General features: G+C 34.5%; 2 protein-coding genes across 5 annotated transcripts; both read right to left on the bottom strand.

Moving 5' to 3' along the window:
• Positions 1–10,179: 10,179 nt before the first annotated feature.
• Positions 10,180–14,931, bottom strand: LOC111920105 (heat shock 70 kDa protein 16). Of its 3 annotated transcripts, none has more exons than XM_023915691.3 (11): positions 14,775–14,931; positions 14,537–14,644; positions 13,191–14,440; positions 12,902–13,114; positions 12,142–12,231; positions 11,937–12,032; positions 11,640–11,837; positions 11,420–11,566; positions 11,198–11,326; positions 10,975–11,105; positions 10,180–10,442 (listed from the first exon to the last, which is right to left on the bottom strand). In XM_023915691.3, exons 3-11 carry the CDS (start codon positions 14,358–14,360, stop codon positions 10,325–10,327), a joined length of 2,292 nt encoding a protein of 763 aa, XP_023771459.1. In that variant the 5' UTR covers positions 14,361–14,440; positions 14,537–14,644; positions 14,775–14,931; the 3' UTR covers positions 10,180–10,324. The 3 variants fall into 3 exon arrangements, with proteins under 3 accessions (XP_023771459.1, XP_023771453.1, XP_042757027.1); XM_023915685.3 differs by having other exon boundaries at positions 13,191–14,430; XM_042901093.2 differs by lacking the exon at positions 10,180–10,442 and adding an exon at positions 10,465–10,834 and having other exon boundaries at positions 13,191–14,430.
• A 4,765-nt stretch (positions 14,932–19,696) lies between these two features.
• LOC111920094 (DNA topoisomerase 1 alpha) lies at positions 19,697–25,038 on the bottom strand. Of its 2 annotated transcripts, none has more exons than XM_023915681.3 (17): positions 24,789–25,038; positions 24,111–24,210; positions 22,977–24,029; positions 22,606–22,800; positions 22,436–22,516; positions 22,275–22,334; positions 22,077–22,171; positions 21,656–21,812; positions 21,428–21,553; positions 21,253–21,333; positions 21,089–21,179; positions 20,871–21,004; positions 20,704–20,775; positions 20,533–20,622; positions 20,341–20,444; positions 20,074–20,242; positions 19,697–19,999 (listed from the first exon to the last, which is right to left on the bottom strand). In XM_023915681.3, the coding sequence occupies exons 3-17, from the start codon at positions 23,937–23,939 to the stop codon at positions 19,931–19,933; spliced, it is 2,487 nt and encodes an 828-aa protein (XP_023771449.1). In that variant the 5' UTR covers positions 23,940–24,029; positions 24,111–24,210; positions 24,789–25,038; the 3' UTR covers positions 19,697–19,930. The 2 variants fall into 2 exon arrangements, with proteins under 2 accessions (XP_023771449.1, XP_052626341.1); XM_052770381.1 differs by having other exon boundaries at positions 24,111–24,194.
• Positions 25,039–25,882: the final 844 nt, after the last annotated feature.

The following is a 25,882-nucleotide window of genomic DNA, read 5'->3' as shown; positions in this document are numbered from 1 at the left end:
GGATTGGGATTGATGACAAAATAAATATATACATTGAAATAAATAAAAATTAAAAGTTCAAAAATATATATTTACAACCCAAGAAACAAAAAATATTTTAATAAAACTAAAATTTAGAAAACTATTTAATTTTTTGTTATTGGCTTACAACCTTATAATCATAGTTTAGGCCGACCAGGCAAGCTTTGGGTGCTTGAAATCATGCTCAACTTTGAGTTCATCAGACTGGCAATTAATTAATCATATCTTCATTATGAATTAAAACTATGCAAAAAATAAAATAGCAACCTACTTTTGTTTATTTGTGTTTTATAATTAAAAATAAAGAAATCAATAAAAGTACGTTACTATTTCTTGCAATTACATGTCGAGAACCTCAGCTTTTTGACTAATTTCATTTGACCAGAAAACGGGGTCCGCAATTTTAGGCATTGAATCCTGAAGTTGGGATTTCTCAAGCAACCACTGCTCGGCTTTGTTGCATTCAGTGTAACAGTGACGGAGCTTGAACCTTTGAGTTAGGGGGGGGGGGGGCGAAAGTATAATACGTATAAAAATTGGAAAATGGGGGGCCACTCTATGCATCTTTCTTGGATATCCTTCCAACCATCTGGTTTCCATTGTCTAAACTTATCCACCATGAAAATCATCATCTCTCGTCATGTCGTCTTCGATGAAACCATCTTCCCATATGGTTCCATGACACCTAATCACTCTCCTTCCTACTCGTTTCTTGACTCAAACGACTCCCCAAATATTTTCTCCTCAAAATTTCTCACAAACCCCATTCCTCAAACACCAAATCCGATTAATGTCACCTCTCCTCCCGAAGTCGATCACACTAACTCCCCCTCCTCGAAAGCACCCTCAGTATCCTCTCCTCTCTCTCCACCTTCTTCTAATGATTCTGAACATAGTAACCCTCCTTCCCCTCCTCCTCTTATGTCTACCCATCAAATGACCACTCGTTCCAAACTGTCACAACTAGGAAATTCGATGCCATGTAAACATGGAACAATGATAACAAATGTGAACCAACAATGTGAAAGCATGTAAGATGCTTATTTCCAATAACAACAAACTTCAATCAAAAACTTCATACAAGCACTGCAAATAGTCAACAAAGAATTGGAAACCCTAGAAATCCCGGTTTAAGTCCATTCTGGACTAGGATTTCCTTATTGGACCCAATGGGCCAATAAGCTTCCAATTTGACTATCTTGAACCTAGAACTCTCAAATGGGCCCTAATTGGACTCATATGCATGAACCATAATACTTTTGGGCCTTAGGAGCCCAAAATACACTAAGTTAACTTAAATGGGCCTTAATGGGTCACAATCAATTTAATTTAGCCCTAATAGGTCATAAAAATCATATTTTTATTTATTTGGGCCAAAAATCTTCTCTTTCCCTCTCCATTTTCGGCCCAAGCCCACAAAGAAAGAAAGAGTTGACTTTGTGGTGCCAACTCATTTTTATTTAGTGGACTTCCATGCATGCTCTCCTACTTCCATGCAACAATCCCATCACCCTTCTCTCTTCTTCTCCCTTTCTTCCTCTCGGCCGAACCCAAACAAACACACACACACTTCACTCAAAAATTCTCTCAAGAAACTCTCTCCATTTCTCTCCAAATTTTCGAGATCTAAGAGGCTTTCAAAGAGATTCGTCCACAAAAATCACCATCCAAGGTAAGTTGATGTTTGATCCATGTTTTAACTCACTTCTTTTCATCAAAAATCATCTCTTAATCCATTCAAATTCATGATCTTGCATCTTAGAACACACTAAGTTCGAGATCCATCCAAGAAACTTGCTAGGGCCGAAAATAGCACCAAACTTCTCCCAATCTTCTTCAAAACCGAAACTACAACTCAAGGTGAGTTTCATACCCTTTTTTTTCGGTTTTCATGAGTTTTATGGGGGAGAATACAAGAAAACGTGTAGATCTATGTGTATGTGTATGCTATGTGTAATTTTATGCATGTATGTGTGTTATTTCATGTGTTTTTGTGATGAATATGTTAACAAATGGGGTGTAAACCCGAGATCTATGACATGAGAAACGAAACAAACATAATCTAAGCTATTTTATACCAAACAAGTCAAGAATGATAGCTTATAAGGTTATGATGAACATATTCTAACATAAAACCCATTTTAGGGTTTTAAATTGTCAAAATACAAAACTTGGGTTACAAATCAACAAGTCACGGTTTCTTGAGGGTCAAAAGGGTCAAAACAGTTTCTATAATCATTTTTCTGAATAATAAAATTTTCAAGGGACTTAAAATGTAAATTTTTAGCTTAATGGGCTAATTTTGGGCTTTTCGGCCCAATAAGCCTTAAAATGCAAAAAATGATAAATTTTAGGGGCTGAAATGAAACTTTCGGTAAAACAGGGGGTAATTAGCATAACAAAACATTTTAAGGGTCAAAAATGCTTTTCACTGTCAAAAAGGACCAAAATGCAAAGTCTTTAGATTTTGGGCCAAAACAGTAAAAGTTGTGAAAAATGGGGTTCTAACCGAGAATCACCATTCTGGGAGGGCTGAAGCTGCCAACAAAATAAATTTTGGGTTAAAAACTGTGTTTTCATCAAATAAATGATACAAAAGTGTCAAGAAAATGTTTTAAGGACTAAAAATGAAATTCTTTTATATAAAAGGACCAAAAGTGTTATTTTTATAAAAGAAGGGTAGTGAAAAGGTCAAATCCCACTTTTAAAAAAATTAATTAATACAAAATACAAGATCCACAACTACTGACGAAACGGAAAACAAATACACTTTCAACAACAAATATCGTTACAAACGAAGCAATTCGGTCTCGAATCAATACAAAACAGCAAGCGTTGAACCAAACCATCTAAATAAATACGCGATAACTACGATGAGCAAACATACAAACTTTGGACCTGGAAGTTTCAAATCATGCTTGTTGGGCCTTGCTAGCCCATTAACATGATCTTTGGGCCTAAAGGGAATATGCTTATGTGCTATTGGGCCTCCTATGACCCGATTTCATGTAAAAGGACTTCAATGGCTCTAATGTGCTATTGGGCCCTAGTGGCCCATTAGCATTGCTAGTGAGGTCAAGAAATCAAATGCGCGTTGGGTCAACGTGCCTTTTCGCATTCCCGACAGCCTAAAATAACTCACGGAAATAACGGGACTTTGTACTCCCTTTTTCCTCGTTTGATAGGCTTACGAGAAATCAAGATAAACAGATTCAGGACGTTATTCAAGAGTAATCATGGTTGTGGATTAAGTGAGTAGTAACGGGCGACGCCTTTAAGGATCGTTCGAAATCTATAGTTATAAACTAGTCATTTTCTAATGCATGGTTATAACAACTCACAAACCCAAATTAATCCAACGCCACCCGAGTAATCAAAATCATTCGTCGTGACGGTATAACAATTGAGAAATCATTGTATTTTATGTATTGGGAAAACATCAGGTTTTCCTAGGAAGTTCAACATTTTTCACTTGCATGATTAATACTAAAGTTCAACATTTATACATGTTTTGAAAATCAACAATCATATATTCACGGATCTTCACACTTTTTATAAACAATGATCTTTTCAGAAAATATCGGATTTTTTGGGTTTTACAAACTACACCAAATCATTTTATCACAACATTGCTTATGAACTCACCAACATCTCATATGTTGACGTTTTTCAAAATTAACTTGTATTCTCAGGTAACAGGTAAACCGAAGAATAAGTAACAAGTAATGTCAGGATGTTTTGCTTATGATATCTATCAGATACTGTAACACCGTAAAAATTAAAACAATTTTTCACATTTTCAAACACATTTTTACAAACTCCTTTATTCATAAAATTCCATAACATCATGTATTTGTTTCACAAAATATTCCCCAAGATCAAAATACATAAATCCCATGTGTGTGTACGAATCAAGCCGACGCCTTCCCGCGGTCATCACTGGTACCTGAAACACATAACACTAAGCACTGTAAGCATAAGCTTAGTGAGTTCCCCAAAATACCAATCTAACACATAATATCCACTTGAGGCTGTACTCTGTTGACCCTCTGGTCAATGTGTCTCTGTGGGGCCCTCCAGCCCCAACTCTCTGTGGGCCCTCTAGCCCTAACTCTAGGGACCCGAATGTCCCAACTCTGTAACTCTAATTCATGCATAACACATATCACAATAAATCACAACACATAAACAACATGCAAATACACTGGCATATATCTCTATAGTACTCTGTCACATAACTCTGTTACCACACTAGGTAAAGTATAATGAGAAGACTCACCTCAGGCGTCTCGGTAAATCTCTGACTCTATGGAAAATATTGCCTAGCCTCCGCCTATTCACAAAATAAATACTCTTATAAATATAACTCTCGAGACTAGACTCAACCTGCCATTGGCACTCTCAGAAAGGTAAAAGACTATTTTACCCTCCCTTTTTGTCTCAAGGACTCTATTGACAACCAAACCCAAAAAGTCAACAAAAGTCAACGGTCCCACTTTGACCCTACTCGCCGAGTGCACCCTGGTGACTCGGCGAGTTCTCATATGTCCTTTAACCCTTTGCCCCGCTTGACACGCCGAGTCCCTCCCTATACTTGACGAGCCATACCAGCCATGAATCGCGGGGCCACCCCGACTCAACTCGCCGAGTCTCAAGAACAACTCGGCGAGTACTGTCTTGAACTCCAGTCCTCTAACTCCCTCCTGACTCACTGAGTCATCCCCCAACCCGGCGAGTCTACTCGCTGAACAATTTACGTGAAACCCTAACCCTACTCGCCGAGTCTCAAGAACAACTCGGCGAGTTCATGCCATGCACAAACTCTATTGACCTCCTGAGGTCAGATCTGTTTCCCCAAACCATAGATCTGGCCTCCCCAAGCATGAATGTCACGTAAAGTTCGAAACTTGATGCTTGTATAACCACAACAAGGCATCAAAAGAAGATTTGGTCCCAAGAATGACAACCTAAGTCCAATAACCCCAAACTAACCCATAAAGCTCCAAGGCTTAGGGTCTCTGGACCTTTTTGAGTCCAGATCCAAGGCACAAACTCGAAGAGGGACCATTTGCTCCACATAATCACTCTCCAAAGGGGTTAGAAAACCCTAACTCTAAAGATCAATACTAAAACTGAAGGAGGTTCGAACTATTACCTCAAAATGAAGTCTCTGAACTTTGGATCTGCTTGAATCGCACCTCCTCCATGCTCTTGTCACCCTCTTCTTGCTAAACCAAGGATACAAGGATCAAAAAGTGACTTCTTCTCTCTCACAGCGATTTAGCTCTCTTAGGGTTCTCTCAAGGGACTGGTAGCCGCAATGGGAGGCTATAAGTGCCCTTAAATAGGCTCCAAACCTGGGGAATTAGGGTTTCATTAAACAGCGTGGACTCGCCGAGTCTACTAATGGACTCGCCGAGTCCGGACGCGAACCCGGATGAACATCCGCAACTCTACTCGGCGAGTCTTGGCTCCAACTCGCCGAGTTCCTCCACAAATTCCAAATAAATAAATAAATAAATATACCTGGAAATTCAGGATGTTACAGATAATCTATGTTATGAATTTGAAATGTTCAAAGCAATGTACTGGATGTAAACAATACCAGTTGTATTATTTTAATGCATGGTGAAGATTTATGTTATAATTCATGTATATTCATTGTGATGGTATTCAATTTAAGTCACAAGAGCCCTCGGACGTTTCCGCCGTCTGGTTCGAGGGTGTGACAGGTTGGTATCAGAGCTCTGTTTATAGTGAACTAGCATATCTAACCACACATTGATATGCAACTATAAACCAAAAAGAGGGACTAACACAACTCTGAACAAAACAAGTAAAACACAACGATAAAAAAAACATTTTTGCTTGTGTGAATTAGGAAAAAGAACATCATACCGAACCAAACAAGATAATGCTAGCATCTCGGTTAAGCCAGGACTGTTCATAGTCGTATTAAGGAGTGGATGTAGCCTGATCAACTACATTTCCTCCAAAACACAACTATCACATGTCTCAAGGAAATCGTGATGGCTAGGGAACCTAAAAACATACCCCCTTTATCACCAAGAAGAGAACATCAGCTCAATCTATACAATAATTGTAGCGTCCTAGGAGTAATGATAGTTTATTCGTATACCTCCTCTCAGTCGCTATGGAAGGAGAGCAGCAGGGCATTCAGTTTCATCAGGTCTTAGTGGCTCACGGGATGATTGAAGATGAGCTTGAAGGAGATCAAGGGGAGCACACGACGTTGGGCTTGACGAATATACGGACACTAACTACGAGTTCGATGAGGCTGACGATGACATGGAGGAAGGACAAGACTCGGGCGAGGACTTCGCCACACCACCGGTCAGCGAGGCGCAACAGGACCACCCCGCCCCACCAGTGAATCCCACAAGGGAGAATTGCTCCCCCGAAGTTGAGATTGCCGCCCTGCGTCAACAGCTATTTGTCATGGAAGCACGTGCAGTGCGAGCTGAGAATGAGAGGGATGAGGTCATTGGAGAAATGACTGAGATGGCTCAGTTGTTGGCTCAACACTTCGGCATATGATCTCGCTACTGTCATAGGGCACTCCATAGAGTGTTATGAATAGACTTATCTTACTAGTACTATGATCTATGCTATGTACCCCAACTCTATGTTTAAGTGATTACATTACTCATAGAGCCGTTATGGTGCCAAACTTGTACCGCTTATGTATGCTCTTTCGAGCAAAATTTTCATGTATCAAAGTGCAGATAATATTAATGAAAATTTTTATATGTTTACTGTGATGTTTTAATCTGCTATGTGTTACATATCCATGATTGTGTGCTAATTTGTGATGAAACCTTCAATCCAGTGGTCAAACCTGCCACCATACGTACTGTTCTTAGTCTTGCTATTACAAATAACTGGCCTATTCAACAGTTGGATGTCAAGAATGCCTTCTTACACGGTAATCTTCAAGAACACAGTGTACATGCATCAACCTCCTGGTTTTCGAGACCCATCAAAACCCAATCATGTTTGCCTTCTACAACGGTCTCTTTATGGACTTAAGCAAGCTCCACAAGCATGGTTTCATAGATTTGCCATGTTTATTTCCAGAATGGGTTTTGTTCAGAGCCAGTGTGACTCATCTTTGTTTATTTATCGCCATGGATCTCACACTGCTTATCTACTTCTCTATGTAGACGATATTGTTTTGACAGGGTCATCGACTGAGCTGCTTTCTCGGATTATTAACACATTGAGTGCCGAGTTTGCTATGTCCAACTTAGGTGGTCTTCATTACTTCCTCGGTATCTTTGCCTCTCGTGACTCATGGGGCATCTTTTTATCTCAACAAAAGTATGGTTTGGAAATTTTAGAACGTGTTGGCATGTTACACTGCAAACCGGTCACCACCCCAGCTAATCTTTCACCCAAACTTGATGGGTCCAGCCCTAAAGTACAAGATCCTACAGCTTATCGTAGCCTTGTTGGTGCTCTCCAATATCTCATCTTCACTCGCTCGGATCTCACATACGCAGTTTAACAATTATGCTTATTTATGCATGACCTGCGAGAACCTCACCTTGCTGCTTTAAAGAGAGTTTTACAATATATTCGAGGCACAACAGAATATGATCTTTAACTCTACTCTCAATCTGACTCCGATCTCATTGCCTACTCTGATGCGGATTGGGCAGACTGTCCCACTACCAGGCAATCTACATCGGGCTATTGCGTTTTTCTTGGTTTTAATTTATTGTCGTGGTCCTCCAAACGACAAGGCACCACTTCTAGATCTAGTGTCGAAGCAGAATATCGAGGTGTTGCTAATGTTGTTGTTGAAACCTGTTGGGTTCGCAATTTGTTGCGTGAACTTCATCACTCACCTACAAAGGTGACTATCGTTTATTGTGACAATATAAGCGTAGTTTATCTAGCTTCAAATCGATTCAACATCAACGCACCAAGCACATTGAAATTAATATACATTTTGTTCGTGAAAAGGTTGCTTTGGGTCAAGTTTGGGTCCTTCATGTTCCATCTACTTCTCAATATGCAGACATCTTCACTAAGAGTCTGTCGTCTTCACTGTTTTTAGACTTTCGCTCCAGCTTAAATGTTCGCTCCCCTCCCATTCTCATTGTGGGGGGCTATTAGTGGGTCTCGATTTATTAATCATTATTTATCTTTATTGTGTATAGTCGTGTATATTATTCTGGCCCATTATGTGTGGCCCCTTTATTGTATTTTTTGTATATATATTTTATCAATGAATGAGAAGGGTTATGGAAAACTTACCAAATTACACCTTCTTTTGTTGTGGCATCCAAAGTATGTTTTTGGTAACCACTTTTTATTCATGCTATTCTATAGTATATCTGCATTCCTCAATTGAACATCTCCAAAATCTACTTTCAAAACAACTATATCCCTAAATCCCTCAAATGTTATCACATTTAAAATTTCTCAATTTGTAGTCTAGCTACTTTAGCTCCCTTTGCATACTCCTACTCGCAAGTAAGTACACAAGCAACGATCTATGTTTCGATACAATGTGCAATCTTTGCATGCCCTAAGGCCTTGTTTACACACCATAAGGTAGTTAAACAAAACCCAATTATAGGAAAGTTAATTCAAATACAAAACAAATTTCACCACCATAATTAGGTAACATTTTTATAAACTTGGGATGTAATAAAATATTCACACTTACAACTATTAAAACTAAAAATCTTTATAAAGCTTAAAGATTTGAATATTTGAGTGTTTAAAGGTGCAAAAGTTTTAGACAAGTTATCGACGCTTTATGCAATTATATAGTTTTATCCGATAGATAAAAATAAGATGGTTTATCTTATTATGAAAATATAGAAAATGCTATATATTAATAACAAACTTTTTTTTGAAACCACTATCAATAACAAACTATTTGTTGTACATGTTTTATCACTATAGATTTCTTTGTCCATCAAAGGCCCCTTAAATTATTTCTTGTACTCATTTGGGTGGACGGAGTAAAAATAGGTTGAGGTCCTTGGGCTGGCGGTACTGGCAGTACCCAGGTGGTTGCTCCAACTTTGCATAAGGACAGTATGTGCTCTCTCTCTCTCTTTCTCTCTCTCATATTGTTTTGTATGTTTTTAATTAAGAAGGTTGGGAAAGATGGAAGAAAGAGTAAAGAGAAGTTGATGTGAAGCTGAGGAATGGATTGAATAATTTCTACTCTTACCACCTTTTATACCGTTCCAACCAGCAATCAACTTGCTATAAACGGTTATAATGGTGTACTCTGTGCAAATTTACAACCCCACTCTAGAAAATTAAAATAGTAATAATAACTGAAGTGATAAAGTTTGAAGAAGTACTTGGTTGTTAGATATATATATATATATATATATATATATATATATATATATATATATATATATATATATATATATAATTTTTTTTCTATACTCTCGTAGTAACAAAACAAATAATTGGTTACCAAGTTCCAGCCTAAACCCTAAACTTAGTGGGTGTTTGGTATTGCTTCTTAAATTGAATATAATATATTTCAATCAATATTTTAAAAACCGGTTCGAACCGGGCACCGGCGGTGAGGGTGGGTCAATTTGGACCGGTTTATAATGATTTCCTGACCGGATTGAACCGGCCGGTTTTGGTAAAAAACCGGTTCAACCGGCTGAATTGAACCGGAATGGACCGGGTTGAACCAGACATTTTTAGATTTTTTTTGTTTGTTTTGACTTCTTTGTTTGATTTTGACATTTATAATAATTGTTTTTATATGTTGCATTCTATTTACGTTTGTAATACTAAAAAAATGACAAGTTTTGTAATCAATGTACACAGGATAATTAAAAACATATAAAAATATAGAACCGGTTTGACCATCCGGTTGAACCGGTTAAACCAAAAAACGTCACCCGACCGGTTCAATTAAAAAACCGGTTTTTAAAACATTGATTTCAATCAAAGAAATAAAAGCAAGATATTATAAAAAAACAAATAACTAAAAGTACCTTGCTATTCCTGTCATTAACCCTTGAATAACTGATTAGACTATCGAATTTTTCATTAAAAAAAAACCATCAAAAGAAACAAGTTTTGAATAGAAAATGCAAGTACACAACTCATGTGTGATATGACGCAACACATGAAAAGCAGCAATACACAAAACCTTGTGAGATATATCAAAACAAAAGTATGAAATCTCAAACAAAATTTGATTCTTGATGTGAACAAAATGATATTTGAAAATTCTTGTTTTCCTCAATACATAAAATCTCATAACAAATCTTAAAATCATGAATTATCAATCTACATCCATGTCATCAGGTTTAGGTTTGTCCCTTTGGTTTGAATTTGAACCCCCCATGGCTTCCTCATAACTTGACCCTGAATACTTATTTCTTGTTATATGCTTCAACATTCTGAACACACAACAATAATATATTAGTCATTGTTTCTCTTTCACTTAATTTTTCCTTTTTTTTTTTTTTCTTCCCAACTCACCTCACGTTACAATTGATGGATAATGTGAAATTTGTTTTTTGGAATGCAAGGGTAAAATGGTCATTTAGTCTAGAAGATATCATTACCCATTCAGCAAGAGGGAAAAAAACATCCCTAGGACTGGGACTAATGACAAAATAAATATATACAATGAAATAAATAAAAATTTAAATTTAAATTATAAAAATATTTAAAATTTAGAAAATTATTTAATTTTTTGTTATTGGCTTTACAACCTTACAGTCATAGTTTAGGCCGACCAGGCAAGCTTTGGGTGCTTGAAATCATGCTCAACTTTGAGTTCATCAGACTGGCAATTAATTAATCATATCTTCATTATGAATTAAAACTATGCAAAAAATAAAAATAGCAACCTACTTTTGTTTATTTGTGTTTTATAATTAAAAATAAAGAAATCAATAAAAGTACATTACTATTTCTTGCAATTACCTCTCGAGAACTTCGGCTTTTCGATTAATTTCAGTTGACCAGAAAACGGGGTCCGCATTTTTAGGCATTGAATCCTGAAGTTGGGATTTCTCAAGTAACCACTGCTCAGCTTTGTTGCATTCAGTGTAAACCTGTATAAAAAAAAAATTTGAAAATTACTCGCTGACATCATAATTAATATTATTCTTATAATAAAAAATTAATAATAGAGAATATAAAATACCGCATCTTTGTCAGAAGGGGGAAGTGAATCTGCAGCTTTACGATAATGTTTAATGGAATTTGAGAGAGTAGTTGTGGCTTGTATTCGAGCATCTTCTTCCTTGTATCTATTTTCAATAGGATCTACTAACTACATATATATAATTAACAAAGGATATTAGACTTTTTTTTTTTACAAAAAAAGGAATCAAAAATCAAAGTTAAAAGAAAAAAAAAAAGATACCTTTCTGAGATCCTCCAACCTTTGGATATAAGCTTGTTGAGATTCATCATCACCATCTTCATACAACCAGTCTTCAGTTTCTTGTAGATTTCTACTTATTCCTTCCCTCTCTTCCTCTGTAGCAAAGCTTCGGTGTGTACTTAAAAGCTAAATCACAAAAAAAAAATTATTATTGAATTATTTATTTCACTAAATAGAATGAGAGGGTATTTTGGTACACCTTTTCACGTGTGTCATAAACAAAAGATTCAAGGGTATTCTTTTTTTCTTTAGTTTGCTCCACATATATATCTTGATTTGCCAACATTCTTTCAGTTTCTTGAGCTTCGATTAACTCATCTCTTGTTGTTCCTCCAAAAACATACTCAGAAACTGGAATATCATGTCTCTTAACCTTGTTTTTTCTCATTTCATCACCCTAAAACAATTAAACAGTGTTTTTAATTTTTTATTTTTACATGTTGTTATAAAAAGTAAAAACAATGCAATATGATCATGTTTCAGAGTTGTTACTTACTGTATGTGTAGTAGAAGGGGTAGAATCGCCATTTGACATGTGAGTTTCAGTCCCCATGTGTTCTGAAGGCGAATGAGGATGATCTTCTTCTATAAGCTGAAACAAGAAACAAGATGGAGGTGTATGTATTTAATATTTTAATATTTATAAAGCTAATGATTAAATTTATGTTTAAATAATTAAGGGAATTAGAAAGTATACTTACTGAAGCAGATTCTATTGTTACAATTCCATGAAGATTTAGGTGGAATCTAACTTTTACCTTTGACTTTTCCCCACTTGAGAAAGGACCAATCTGGAAATAAATATTTAATCATTAGAGTAAATTACATGAATGGTCCCCATAGTTTGGGGTAATTTGCATGTTTGGTCCCTAACTTATTTTTTTAACTTGGAAAATCCCTACTGATTGTTTTTGTTGCACGCTTGGTCCCTGTCTTTACCTAAAAAGACTATTTTACCCTTGATTTTTTAATGTATTTAAATAAATGCACCCCGAACCCCACTTCCACCTCACCTTACCTTACCTACCCCACTTTATTTAAATAAATTAAAAAATCAATGACAAAATAGTCTTTTTAGGTAAGACAAGGACCAAACACACAACAAAAACAAACTATAGGGACCTTCCGAGTTAAAAAAATAAGTTAGGGACTAAACGTGCAAATTACCCCAAACCATAAGGACCATTCGTGTAATTTAGTCTAATGATTAACTCCATGCTTTTTGTTACATTGTACGAAATAAAACAAAATATGTTGTACCAATGTTTACTACTGATGTCAATAGGACAAAAGTTGCAACAAAAAAGTGAAACAAAAGTTGTTCCACTTTTGGGGTATGACAAAAGGTTGAAGCTTTTGTCGGCTTTTGTCACATGGACATCAGTCTGAGTCAAATGCAGGACAACTTGTGGTGTCCAAAGAAACAAGAATTGAAAAAGTGAGAAGTGAAGATATTATTACTGTAAAATGTGTGAGTTTAGAGGATACTCCAAGAGGCAAGTCATTCTCATTGGTATAAATGGCTTCCAAATAGAAAGTATTATGTCTATGCAATGAAAGCATTTTATAACTTGGAAAAGGATGCCCTTTTGAAAACAAGGCACCATTGGGAAGTGCAATAGTTTTCCCTTCATCTGATTGGAGTCCTATTGCAAAAGGAAATGAATCTTGAACCTATAGACAAGAAATAACAATGAAATGTGAATATTTGGTTAACACACAAGAATAGAAATCAGTTTTAAAGAAAAACCTCATAATCTCTAACACGAAAAGTTGGGCTAAGCATTGCACATTGAAGTGCACATCCTCTAGCAACACACTCACTTGCATTTAATGTCCTCCTTGGTTCTCTTCCAAATAAAGAAGTTAATTTTCTCATAATAGCAGGTATGCGGGACCCAGAACCAACAAGCTCAATAGCATATATTTTATCAGCACTTATTCTAGCATCATTTACAGCCTTATAACAAGGACTACTAATCCTTTCCAGTAACTCAGAACACAAATTCTCAAAATCATCTCTTTTTATAAACCCCTTAACATCTTTCTCATCCATTAAGCATTCAATGTTAAGTGGGGCTTCAGCATTTGCACTTAAAACCTTCTTCAACTTCTCACATGCTGTCCTTAACCTTATGGAAGCCCGTGTGTTGGAGTAAACATCAATGTTGTATTGTTGTTTGAACTTTTCAGCAAAATATTTAAACAAAACCTCATCAAAATCTCTACCTCCTAGATGATTATCAAAAGCATGAGACAAAACTTTCATATGCCCTTGTTCAAAAGCTGCAACTGTCACCTGAGTGTCACAATGTCCAATGTCAACAAACACCACATTTGTAGTTCGTGAATCGGAAAAATCAGTCTTGTAAATTCCATAACCTAATGCAATTGCAGTGCAATCATGCATTAATCTTAAAGGTTTTAAACCTGCAATATGTGCAGCATCAAGATAAGCTCGCCTTTGTAAGTCTGTAAAGTATGATGGAATCCCAATCACACAGCTTGAAACAGGGGTTTCGAGGTTTTTCTCTGCCATTTGCTTTAAATGTGCAAACAGCATTCCCAGAATCTGCACAGGTTTATAAGTGTGTTTTTCATTCAAGTAGTGTAAGTGAATCAAAACACCACCATCAGAAGCTTCACTGGTTTCAAAAGGTAGTAACTTAAGATCATCCTGCACTAGTGGATTCTTGTATTCACTTCCAATTAACCTTTTAACCTGAGAAATAGTAGATCTAGGGTTCATAGTAGCAGATGCAGCTCCAGCAGAACCCAAAAACCTTTGCTTCTCACCAAAACTCACCACAGCAGGTGTCTCACGATTTGATTCGTCATTCAATAATACATCAATCCCACGGTTTTTTGCAGCAGCGATTACACAGTTTTCGTTCCCGATATCAAACCCAACCACACTCATGTCTAAAAAATTTAAGTTTCAGTACAGTTTATTACGGAATGATCGATTCAATTATGAACAGTAGCTTCACCTAAATCATGCTAAAAAATAATCAGTCCATATTAACCACAGAGAAAAAGAGAAACAGAAGTTTAGGTGCTAATGTAGCATTGACTATCGAGAGAAAGACTTCTTACCTAAACCTAACGAATTGTGTAATTATCAGAACTCGAAACGTAATTCTACAATCGGAATTTCTCAATTAGAACCCTGATCGTTGAAAATCCGAGTTAGATAGTATTCACCTGTTAATGCGATACACGCCAACTAAATTAGATCATTGAGCTGAAAATAAAACGCGCAGAAACACATATACACATACGAATAACCATTGAAGATAACGTAAAATGCAAGATTAAGATGAAGGAAGCGTACCGATTTGTTATGGTGTGTGGAAGACAGAGAGAAAGAGAGATTTTACAGAGCGATGGGTAAACAGGTAAAGAATCGTAAACTCCCAACCCTGAAATGAGAATAATCGCCGAGGATCTATGAATATCGATGTATTGTAGGAACGCAAAGATTTTAATGGAAATCGATAAAATGTCATAATTGGAAATTATCAAATTAGTACAAATAATCATTTATTTTTTATTTTGCAAAAGAGATTTTATAAAAATATAATTTTTTAAAAAATTACTTTATGATATTTTTGAGTGGTAAAAAAATTACTTATGATATTTGTCATTGAATTTTTTGATGCCACATAGGCTAGGCTGAATTTTTTAAATAGGTTTTATTTTAAAAAAGAAAAAAAATAGTTTTTGTTGTTAAAAGATAGCAGTCAAAGCAAAACTTCCTTTCTTTCTCCTCTAGCTATGCATGTAACCTCTTAGCACCTTGCTTAGCTAATCCTAAGAGGTGGTGTTTGGCGAGCTTAAGACTCCATAATGGGTTAGCATCTCCACTCCCTATAGCCTTATAACACTTTTTATTTGATATTTTCAGGCGAAATTCATTTACAAAGTTGTTTAACGAAATGATATGTATTATGACTTTTTTTTCTTAGAAAATGACAAAATTAGATTTTTAAAACAGTTATAATAATTAGCCAAATCTAAGAAAATTCTTTCGATAACTATTAATTTCATAAAGCAGCATTGCAAAATCAACAAAACGCTGAAGTTTTGTATTTTTCTCATTTCATTAAATTAAAAAAAAAATCATATCTAGCAAAAAAAATGTTGTTTGCTACTGGTTTAGTACATTTTCAAACAATGTTTATCACAAATAATAATATTTTGTAACACATGTATTTTATTTTACAAAAGTTATACATTTTTTCAAGTATTTTTGGCCTATTTAACATTTCATGGTGGTCTATTCGGTAGCATATGAACATTTATGGGTAGTCTAATACTCTAATTAGGGAGGAGGGTACCGTCGTGGGTTGGACAAACGGAAAGTAGCGGTACCGTCAGTTAACTATATCTTGTTTAGTGGATTCAGCAGGTTAATGACATGAATCGGTTTCGCCAACCCATTACTTTTGTCTATATTCAATTCAAGTGTAAATGTTGCAAAGAAATCAAGACTATACAACTTTTGCATTGAATCCATTAGTTTTTTTCTTTTTCTGTATCTTATTTTTTTTTTTTACAAATCATGTTTCCAATTTAATTCATATCAAGTTACTTCAAATGCATTTGACCAATTTTATATAGAGAATTCTCCTGACCATTTATCTTTTACCATATTATTTTGAATGCATTTCACTTTGACCATATTCATACATGTGTTTTTCTATATTTTTTTTATTTAAGTTCATAAAAATGAATACACATTTCATTCATTGTAGTGTGTTTTCTCCTAAAATTTATATAATTCATTCAATTTCTTCGGTATTTACATTCAATGGATTCCTGAGGTAAAGATAAATAAATCGGTTCTAGCCAAAGACGTAAGCCACACAAGGCAGTTCAAGTCAAGATATTACATTTTTTTTCTTTGGATTTCCAAAATTCAAACTATCAGCATTACCAAAACTACCAACAACAATATTTTTCGATGCAACAATCTTACAACACATTTAGGCTTTTAGAAGAAAATTAGAGTTATAATCCATGGAACGAGTCTTCTTAAAAGGTTCCAGAAACTCAATTACAATCTTCTCAACCCGAGAAAACAAACAATACCTAAATAATGAGGAAAAAATAATTTTACACATTTTTTTATTAATGAATATGTATCAGGATCAAAATAAGATTAGTAGTATTGCGTTTCATGGTTCAAGTTCTCATTCGACTTTCCATCTGAACCCTTTAATGGAGGCTTCCCTTTTCTTACACGACCCAAATCGGTTTCTAGTTCTTCCACAACACACTAATCAAAATATATTCATTTAAATTAGAAAACTAAAATTAGACCTAAATTTTTAATGGTTCTGATAGACATATAATATATCTATTTATCAAATACAACATAGATCATAAGTACGACAAAAGTAAGAAAAGGGTAACCTTCGGTTCTTCTATTTTCTCATTCAATCTCATCATTTGTGCACTATGAGACTTACGCTTGATGATTACAAATGATTGTCACCTACAAAAAGTAATGTACAATGTTAATTTTATACACATGAATACAACATTATAAAAAAATTACATATACGGTTAATAGAAATAAATATAAGCATAATAGACAAATAAATGGAAATATATTGCTATTTCTTACATTATGAGGTAAAATTTTCTAAAAGATATGGTATTTACCTCTTTGTCTGCTTGGTTGTAAACGACTACATTTTCACCAAGATTTCCACCACTACTCATATCCTTATTTAACTGCAACCAACAAAAAATAACTTTAGCTTTGTAACTTTTTACAAATTTTCTCTCGTTTATTTTTCCTACAAGTTCTTGAATGCTTTTTAAACATAATTTATCTAGAGAACACAAATGAGAAAAGTGAGTGTGAGTATTGATGTTACCATATCATCCAAGGTGATGGATGCATTATATGTACGTAAAACTTTAGTTGTGAGGCCAGGCATGATGTCCTTTAAATGAGCTTTTAATGTGCTTGTATCGAACTTGTCAAAAAGACTTTCATTCAAGTGCTCCATTAAACTCCAAATGCTTCGTTGAAACCAAATGCTTTATGAGAATGCTCCAAATGCTCAAGTCACATTTAACTTATTATTTCTAGCAGATTCTTGTATTTTTGTGAATATCTTTGCTTTTTCAGTTTGAGGTATCGTGTATACCTTCATAAAAGTGGAGTACTCTGGGTATATTCCATCACAAAGATAGTAATTGTGTTTGTATTCATGCTCGTTCATCGTGAAAGACATATCCAAATATCCTTGAAAATGGGGGACCGACGAAGAACATTATGGTCATTGTTGGACCCTACAACCCCAAAGTATGCATGTCAAATTCACAACTCATGAGATGCAACAACTTCTAGTACTATAGACGGTTCACCTATATCACCTTGGGTAAATTGACTGCGCCAATCATTTAAACATCTTTCCCATGTCCAATGCGTATAATCAAAGCTACCAATCATTCTTGGTAAACTATGTCTCGCTTCATGTGTCAAATATAATTTCTCAATATCACTTGTATTAGGTTTACACAAATATTCTTTGCCAAAAACCTCAATAACACATGCGCAAAAAAATATTAAAAAAATTAAAAAAAAATCTACACACTCCACTGTTGTCCTTTCAGACATTTTCAAATACTTGCATATGGTATCATATGTTATACTATATCGGTATATCCTAAGTACCTAAGCGTAGTCGAACATTTATGTATAGGACTAAATCTCATTCTACCTCTAACATCTAGTTTTTTATGGACAAACTCATTCAGACTCTAAAACAATACTAATACATACGAAAACGACAATTAAATGTTGTATACTCAGCAAAAAAAAATAATGACGTATCAAAATTTATGTGCGGCTTGCCAATTTCGATTGACAATTTCTTGTATTTCTAACATCTATATGATTTTGATTGGCAATGTTTTAAACAACACTAAAGAGTGACAACATAAAATGATCGAGATTGAATAAATATATTCATGAGTACAACATGAATTTTGCGCAACATCTATATGATTTTGATTGGCAATGTTTTTTATAATGTTGTATTCATGTACAATGTTGTATTCATGTGTATAAAAAAAGTGACTGTAGTTTTGCTCTACTCTTATTCACCGTTTTCATTTGTAGTGGTGACCATATCTTAGAACGCCACATGCACACGGGATGGTGTGGACGGACGTAATGTCATGTGACCATGGCAACGGTCTAACAACAATTTTAATGTATCGGTCATAGATACATTAAAGCTATTTGACGTGCAAGTGTAGCAAATCATTGTTTAAAAATTGCTAAATTAAACTTGAAATGGTATAAAATAAATTATTCATATCTTGCCGTTTCTTTTCCTTCATCAATTAATAGACACGAACACACACGTAAAGGAGATATACTAGGAGTGAGCAAAAACCGAACCGCAAACCAAAAAAACCGCATAAACTGAAACCGAAAAACCGAAACTGAAATGAAAACCGATGGTGCGGTTTTTAGTTTTGCAAAAACCGAAAATACTCGGTGCGGTGCGGTTTCTAGTCTCGCAAAAACCACAAAAAACCGAACCACACCGCATATATATATATATATATATATATATATATATATATATATATATATATATATATATATATATATATATATATTAAGTGTTGATATTTATAAGAACCAAGAACTTATGACAATTAAAATTTCTATAAATGTAAATATCTATCTTATCTTTCGGAGGATAACTTTATATTTTTAAGCATACATTCAGTGGTATTTACAATAACAAATAATGTTTATGACATTTTTTTTAACATTTAAATATGAATATTACTAGTGATATATTATCATTTTTAAGAATAGATTAATTGATATTATCCCATGTACTTGTAAAACAAATATTATATAAATTCGTATTATATTGAAGCATTAGAAGCATGTTGAATGAGTGGTTATGTAATTTGATTTCGAACCAAAAGGTGGTGGTATCGGTTTATATCCAATAAAAGATTAGCACTCCTCATCTGAGTCAAAGTAACTCGCTGAATTACTTGAGTTTTAGTAAAAAGACAAAAAAAAAAAAAAAAAAAAAAAAAAAAAAAAAAAAAAAACCGAACCGCTTAAAACCGAACGGTGCGGTTTCTAAATTTCAAAAAACCGAAGTTGCGGTTTTTGGTTCGGTTTTGACCAAAAACCGCACCGAACCGCACCATGCTCACCCCTAAGACATAGATATACACTTCAGGAAAAATCAACACAAGCTCTACATTGCATATATATGTTTATTTTATTTTTTTTAAATCTAAAGAACAATGGTCATAACAACAACAACTCATCATTACATTGTATAGCATGCTTAGCACAACATGAATTTTCCGCAAGAGTGACAACATAAAATGGAAAATAAATAAATAAAACAAAAAACAAAAAATCTATCGTTTCCTTGTCCTTTTTGCTTTTTTTTTTTTTTTTATAAATTTTGGGTAGGGAACTAGGGATCAGAACCTGAAGCTTGGATCCACATCCATCGACCACGCAAATTTCGCCAATAAAGACTTGTTAAATATCTGCATTATTATAATTTATTAATTTATATTCAAGTATTATATATACTGTTAAAATTTTTATTTAATTTTTTTACCTTTTCAATTGGAACTTCACGACGTTTACACCATGCGACTGTTATTCTAGGATCAAGATAATTGATTTTTGAAGTGCCCAATGCAACTGTTTTCAAATCTTCTTTTGTCTCTTTGTCACGTTCCATTTTCTCAATCTTTGCATTAGTTTGAGCGATCTTTTTCTGTAACCTGTATTATATTTTCAAAATTATTAAACATTTTTTTATTACAAAAAAAAAAAAAAAAAAAAAAAAAAGATTTAATTTAATTTAATTATGTTATATTACGCTTCAGGGTTCATGTTCCTCTTTAGCTTCCCATCTGAACCCTTTAATGGAGGCTTCCCTTTTCTTGCACGACCCAAATCAGTTTCCAGTTCTTCCACAACCCCCTGATCAAAATATATTCATTTAATTTAAAATTAAAAAAACTAAATTTTTAATTGTTCAAAAAAAGTAAGAAGAGGCTTTAATTTATACCTTGAGTTCCTCTATTTTCTCATTCAATCTCATCATTTGTGCACTATGAGACTTTGAAACACTACGTTGATGATTACAAATAATTGCCACCTACAAAAAGTTAAATTTTTTACACATGAATAAAAAATTAATAGAAATAAATATAAGATTTTATAATGATCTTTAGTTTACCTCTTTGTTTGCTTGGTTGTAAACAACTACATTTTCAGCAAGATTTCCACCACTACTCATGTCCTTATTTAACTACAACCAATAAAAAAAATAACTCAACACTATAGTAAATAGTAATCTAAATAATAATAAATTAATAATAATAATAATTAATATATTGATTTTACCATATCATCCAAGGTGATGGATGCATTATATGTACGGAATACTTTAGCTGTAAGGCCAGGCATGAGTGCTTTTAAATGAGCATTCAATGTGCTTGTATCAAGTTTGTCAAAAAGGTCTTCATTACTCTTCTTCCCTATGAAATTAAAGCCCAAAATGACGTTAATGCCCTCGTAATTGAAAAATCAAAAATGGAGGAATGAAATCAAATTCAACTCACCTGTTCGGAACTGTTGAATTGCTTTGAACACAAGTGGCTCGACTTCAACCTCGTTTTGGTATCTTATTGAATCTTTACCAAGAAAGTCAAACTGGAAAAACATCAAAAGTCAAAATTAGGATTTTCCTTTTTTAAAAAAAAAAAAATTTAAGTATAATTTATACCTTGAGGATATTTGGAGGCTGTGGCTCGACATTTTCAACTTTCAATGTGCAGCAACCAACTGTATCAGCTTCATCATCATCCTGCAACCATAAATATGAATTGTGAAATCCGTTACACATGGAATGGAATCTTGAATTCCATTCCGATAGAAGATAGGAATATACCGAATACTACCTTCTCGTTTCCTGCTCTGAGTGCTAATTTATCAATGAGATATGTGGCAACTGCCACCTGTCTCTTTGTCAAATCCTTATTTGTAAAATCTTTAGTGTAAGCTTGTCTGATGCCTCCTATGTATCCCTATATAAAAAAAAATAGTATGATGATAATGATATTATCAATATCAGGAATGGAAGGGCATTTTGGTAAAATGAACATTCATGTGATGTGAGTAACACTGACCTTCAACAGCCTTGCCTTTTCGTATTTTTCTTTGTCACTTTGACCCTTGAGGGCACTGCTGGCAGCTAAGAACACATACTTGAAGTCCTTTCCATTTATAGCATCATTCCAATATGCTAACCATGTCACAGTATTATCATGCCTAATTTCTTTCCAGCTGTCAACCATAAAAAAAAAATTACAATTTTAGGTCAAATTACAAATTTTGGTAGTGTTTGGTATGATGGAATCAGAAAAAGGAATGGAATGGAATGGAATGCTTCTTTCCATCATGAAATGGAATGAAAAATTGCAATATAACTCGTTTTTGTCATGAATGTCATGACTTATTCCATTCCCTTGTTTATTACATTACTCTGCTAATTCCATTCCATATCCAACCAAACATATGGATTTAAAAAAAAAGTCAAAGAAGTCAAACCTTTCACCAGGAATTGGACATTCCGGGATAGGGGCACCCTTGCCAATATTTATTGTGATATCAGAAGGACGGATACGACTTTTCAGCTTTCCCATCTAAACAACACAAAGATACCAATTACAATTTAATATTTTATAAGAAAAATCTAAAAACCAAAAGTTAAAAACTTTCATAACAGGGACAAAGTTGTCATTTCACCTTCGGATGCTCCCCACGACCTCTAAACAACCCAGGTGGCTCAACCCTAAAGTTTCCAACCTGAAAAAAAAAAAAATAATTAATAATCATTTCTTTAGGCTATGAACTCAAAGAAAACTAAAAAACAAAATATAAAAACTTATGATATATTAGTATATTACTTTCTCTTTAACACCATCAACTATTGCCCACATATATTTCTCCTCAAGTTTCATTTTTTCTTCTTTTATCGCCTTTTTCTCCTGCAAAAGTGTAAAAAAGAAAAGGTTATACCAATAACTATTGTATATTCTAATTTAAATTTCCTCAAAGTTTATTCATATAAACTTACTTCTGTAGTCATTTGCTTCTTCTTTTCCTTTTCCCTTTGATGCCAATCATATATTGGTTTGAAATCACAATCATCTAAACTCTGGATTGTATGATTCCTTCCCAATATCTTCCTCCAATCATTCCAGAAATTTTGTTTGAACACAGGTTTTGTCATGTAATCAGTATCTAACATCACTGCAAACATTGTTGCCACCTGTCAAAAAAATATGAAATCCAAGTTTCTCAAATTAGTTCAATAGCAACATACTTCCATTTACGCATTTACTTTCAAATTTTGTATTTTGAAAGTCTAACCAATTATAGAAATGAAAATTGCTTCATATTTGAATGACTCTGTAGATTTTTTGAAGTATAATTTGTAATATTTACCTCCTCTTGTTCAGGTGTCAAATCAACAGGCTTCCCTTTGTAGAGAATCTTAACCCCATGAGGCTTGTATGGAGGTGGAAAAATTACACCATTATGAACCAAACTTGTCCACTTTTGCCCTTCACCAGATCCAGGTGGAACCTTTGAGGGTTTGGAGTATTTTGACTTTTTCTCCACTTTCTTTGACTTCTTGAAGGTTTTACTTGATGAAGAAGTAACTTTCATCACCTTTTTTACAGATGCTGATTTACTACTTGAAGGGGATTGGTTCTTGATTCTCTGAGATATGGGAACATGATCATTCTCATCATCATCTGATGACTCAGCTTCTGGTTTCACTTCTGGTTTCCGAATGATTGGTGTGGGTGAATAAGAATCTGAAAGCTTTGGCTTTTTGACCAATGGTTGACTTGAAGATCTTTCCTCGTTTGGGGGTCTTTTATTTAATCCAAGATTCGGTTTTTTGATTTGATTATCCCTTGATGCAGAACCATTTTGGTTAACTCTTGAAGATAGTGGCTTATCATCATCAGAATCATCATGCTTTCTGATAAATGGTCCAATTGATGGCTTGGGTGTAAATTTTGAAGATAAAGGTTTTTCATCCTTAGAATCTTCATGTTTCACTTGTGGTCTTGGATGTTGAGATGAACTAGGGTTAGGGTTAGGGTTTGGTGTTATTTTCACATGGTTGGAATTCGGCTTATTAGGTACAACTGAAATTCTTGAACTTAATGGTTTGTCATCTTCAGAATCCTCTGAATCACTCTTTTGTTTAGGTGGAGGTTTAACAATAGGTCTAGCTAAAGGTTTAGCCACAGGTTTAGCAACAGGTTTAGCCACAGGGTTCTCCTGCTTACTAATGGAAGTTGGTTTCTGTTGAGAGGAATGCTTCAATCTATCAGAATTTGAGCTCCTTTTGAAAACCAAGGGCTTGTCATCCTCATCAGATGAATAATTCATTATTTTGGTCAGCTTGTTGTCATATATCACTTGATCAATGAGATCTTGTAGGTATTGTTTTCCTCAAGAGTATTTACAGGATTTGTGAGACTGAAACAAAAGAAGCTGCATTAGTATATGATATTTCAACTCACCATAATTAACAAATGGCTTATAACTTATAAGCATTACCTTAAATTTTGGGAGTGGCAACAGTTTAACTTCAGCCAAGAGGTGATCAGGTGACAATAGAAAGTGCTGGAAATGACTCGAGACCTAATTGGATTTGCAGCTTCAGAAAAGAGAATTGGTAGATATATGAGAAGTTGAGAACAATTATTTGGTTTTTAACTTCATAGTTTATCATCCAACATAGTTGAAAAAAACCATAGTTGCAATAAGCTTAACAATTAAACAGACAGAAGAGCTAGTTTCCAACACTTAAAATGAAGCACTGAAAGTTTACTTGATTTGCGTTAATGAATTACTACATTACTTAAAGCCCAGAGGTCTCGATTTCATGCTAAACATTCAACATGCGAGTACTCAGATTATCCAATTCGGAAAATAAAAATCCCAAATTAAAAGTAGTAAACGTATTCAACATTCCAAACGAAAAAAGAAACAGAATACATTTAGTTAGGTTTACGTTGAAAGGATTCAGCTTCGAGCTCAAAAACTAGCTCTTTTTCAATTGTTTTAAAGAAGGGTCTGATTTCAAAATTACAACTAATGATGGTGTGTGCGAAGCTACAAGATACAAAATCCAGCCGAGTTACTGATTGCTTAAGAAACTGACAACTTCATTGTTCGAACTTGAATTACTTTCTTGTCCAAATTATAATCGATGAAACAGAAGAGGAGTCGTACCAGTTGTACGGCGTGAAGATGAAGGTTGAACCCTAGATCCCGTTTCGTTTCCGATGAGAGGTAGGCAAGAGAAGAGGGTTGCCGTCGAGAGCCTAGAAATTTGGATAGAGAAGAAAAGGAAGAAGCGTTCGTCAAATTCGGGTCAAAAAAAGGTCAGATTTCGGGCTAAATCCGATGAATTGGGCACATCAAAACTCGTTAAATTTCATGGAATCTTCACCTAAAAATCTGCACTTTCGGGTCGGTTAATCAATTAGATGGAAATGGAATCATCGTTTTTAGGGCTCCATTATAGTTCGAAAAAGTTACATAAATAGTCCCTTAGGTTTCTTTTTTTCTGAGACAATCCTTCAACTTTTTTTTCGTGGAGAAGATTGTTCTTTTTCAAATTTTTATGGTTAGTTTTGACACATTTAAAATAATATTTTGTCTTTTTTAATTTATGTTATATTTTTCAACAAAATTTAATTAAAAAAATAAACAAATAAATATACCCCAACCCACCCTCCCAGTAAATAACAGTATAAAGCCCTAGCCTTCTGATCGCATTCCAACTTCTTCCTTCATCTCAATTGTGTTCGTCTTCTTCCCTTCCGACATAGGTATCAACGTTGTCACCATGAAACGTATAACAAGCAAAAGAAAAAGCACACAAGACATAGTATTTACATGGTTCGGTCAATGTGACATGTCCATAGGCAGGAGGGAGTATTCTTTATTTCATAGCACTCAAATAGAGGTTATAAGTATAATTTTCACAGAGATAAGCCTAACACTATAGAATTCAAGATACAAAAAAATGATTCCAACATGCATCCATGAGGGATCAGACCTAAAACCCTAATGGACCAAGACCATTGGGCCATATGACCATGAAAGGTGACAACCAATTATATTTAGCCATGCATAATTTTCTAGAACATTCTTCCATGTTATACAACCCATGAGCATCAACAACACTCATGATGGAGTACCATGACCATAGTGGAGCATCATGATGCACATGTGGTGCATCATGAACACTAATGGTCCAAAATCCATCATGGTAGCATAACATGGTGTATTCCTTGAGCATCACCGACTTTTGAGCATCA

Source organism: Lactuca sativa, chromosome 4, assembly GCF_002870075.4.
Source record: "Lactuca sativa cultivar Salinas chromosome 4, Lsat_Salinas_v11, whole genome shotgun sequence".
Classification (NCBI taxonomy): domain Eukaryota; kingdom Viridiplantae; phylum Streptophyta; class Magnoliopsida; order Asterales; family Asteraceae; genus Lactuca; species Lactuca sativa.
The sequence above is the reverse complement of the archived record's forward strand: the minus strand, read 5'-3'. Positions and strand labels throughout refer to the sequence as shown.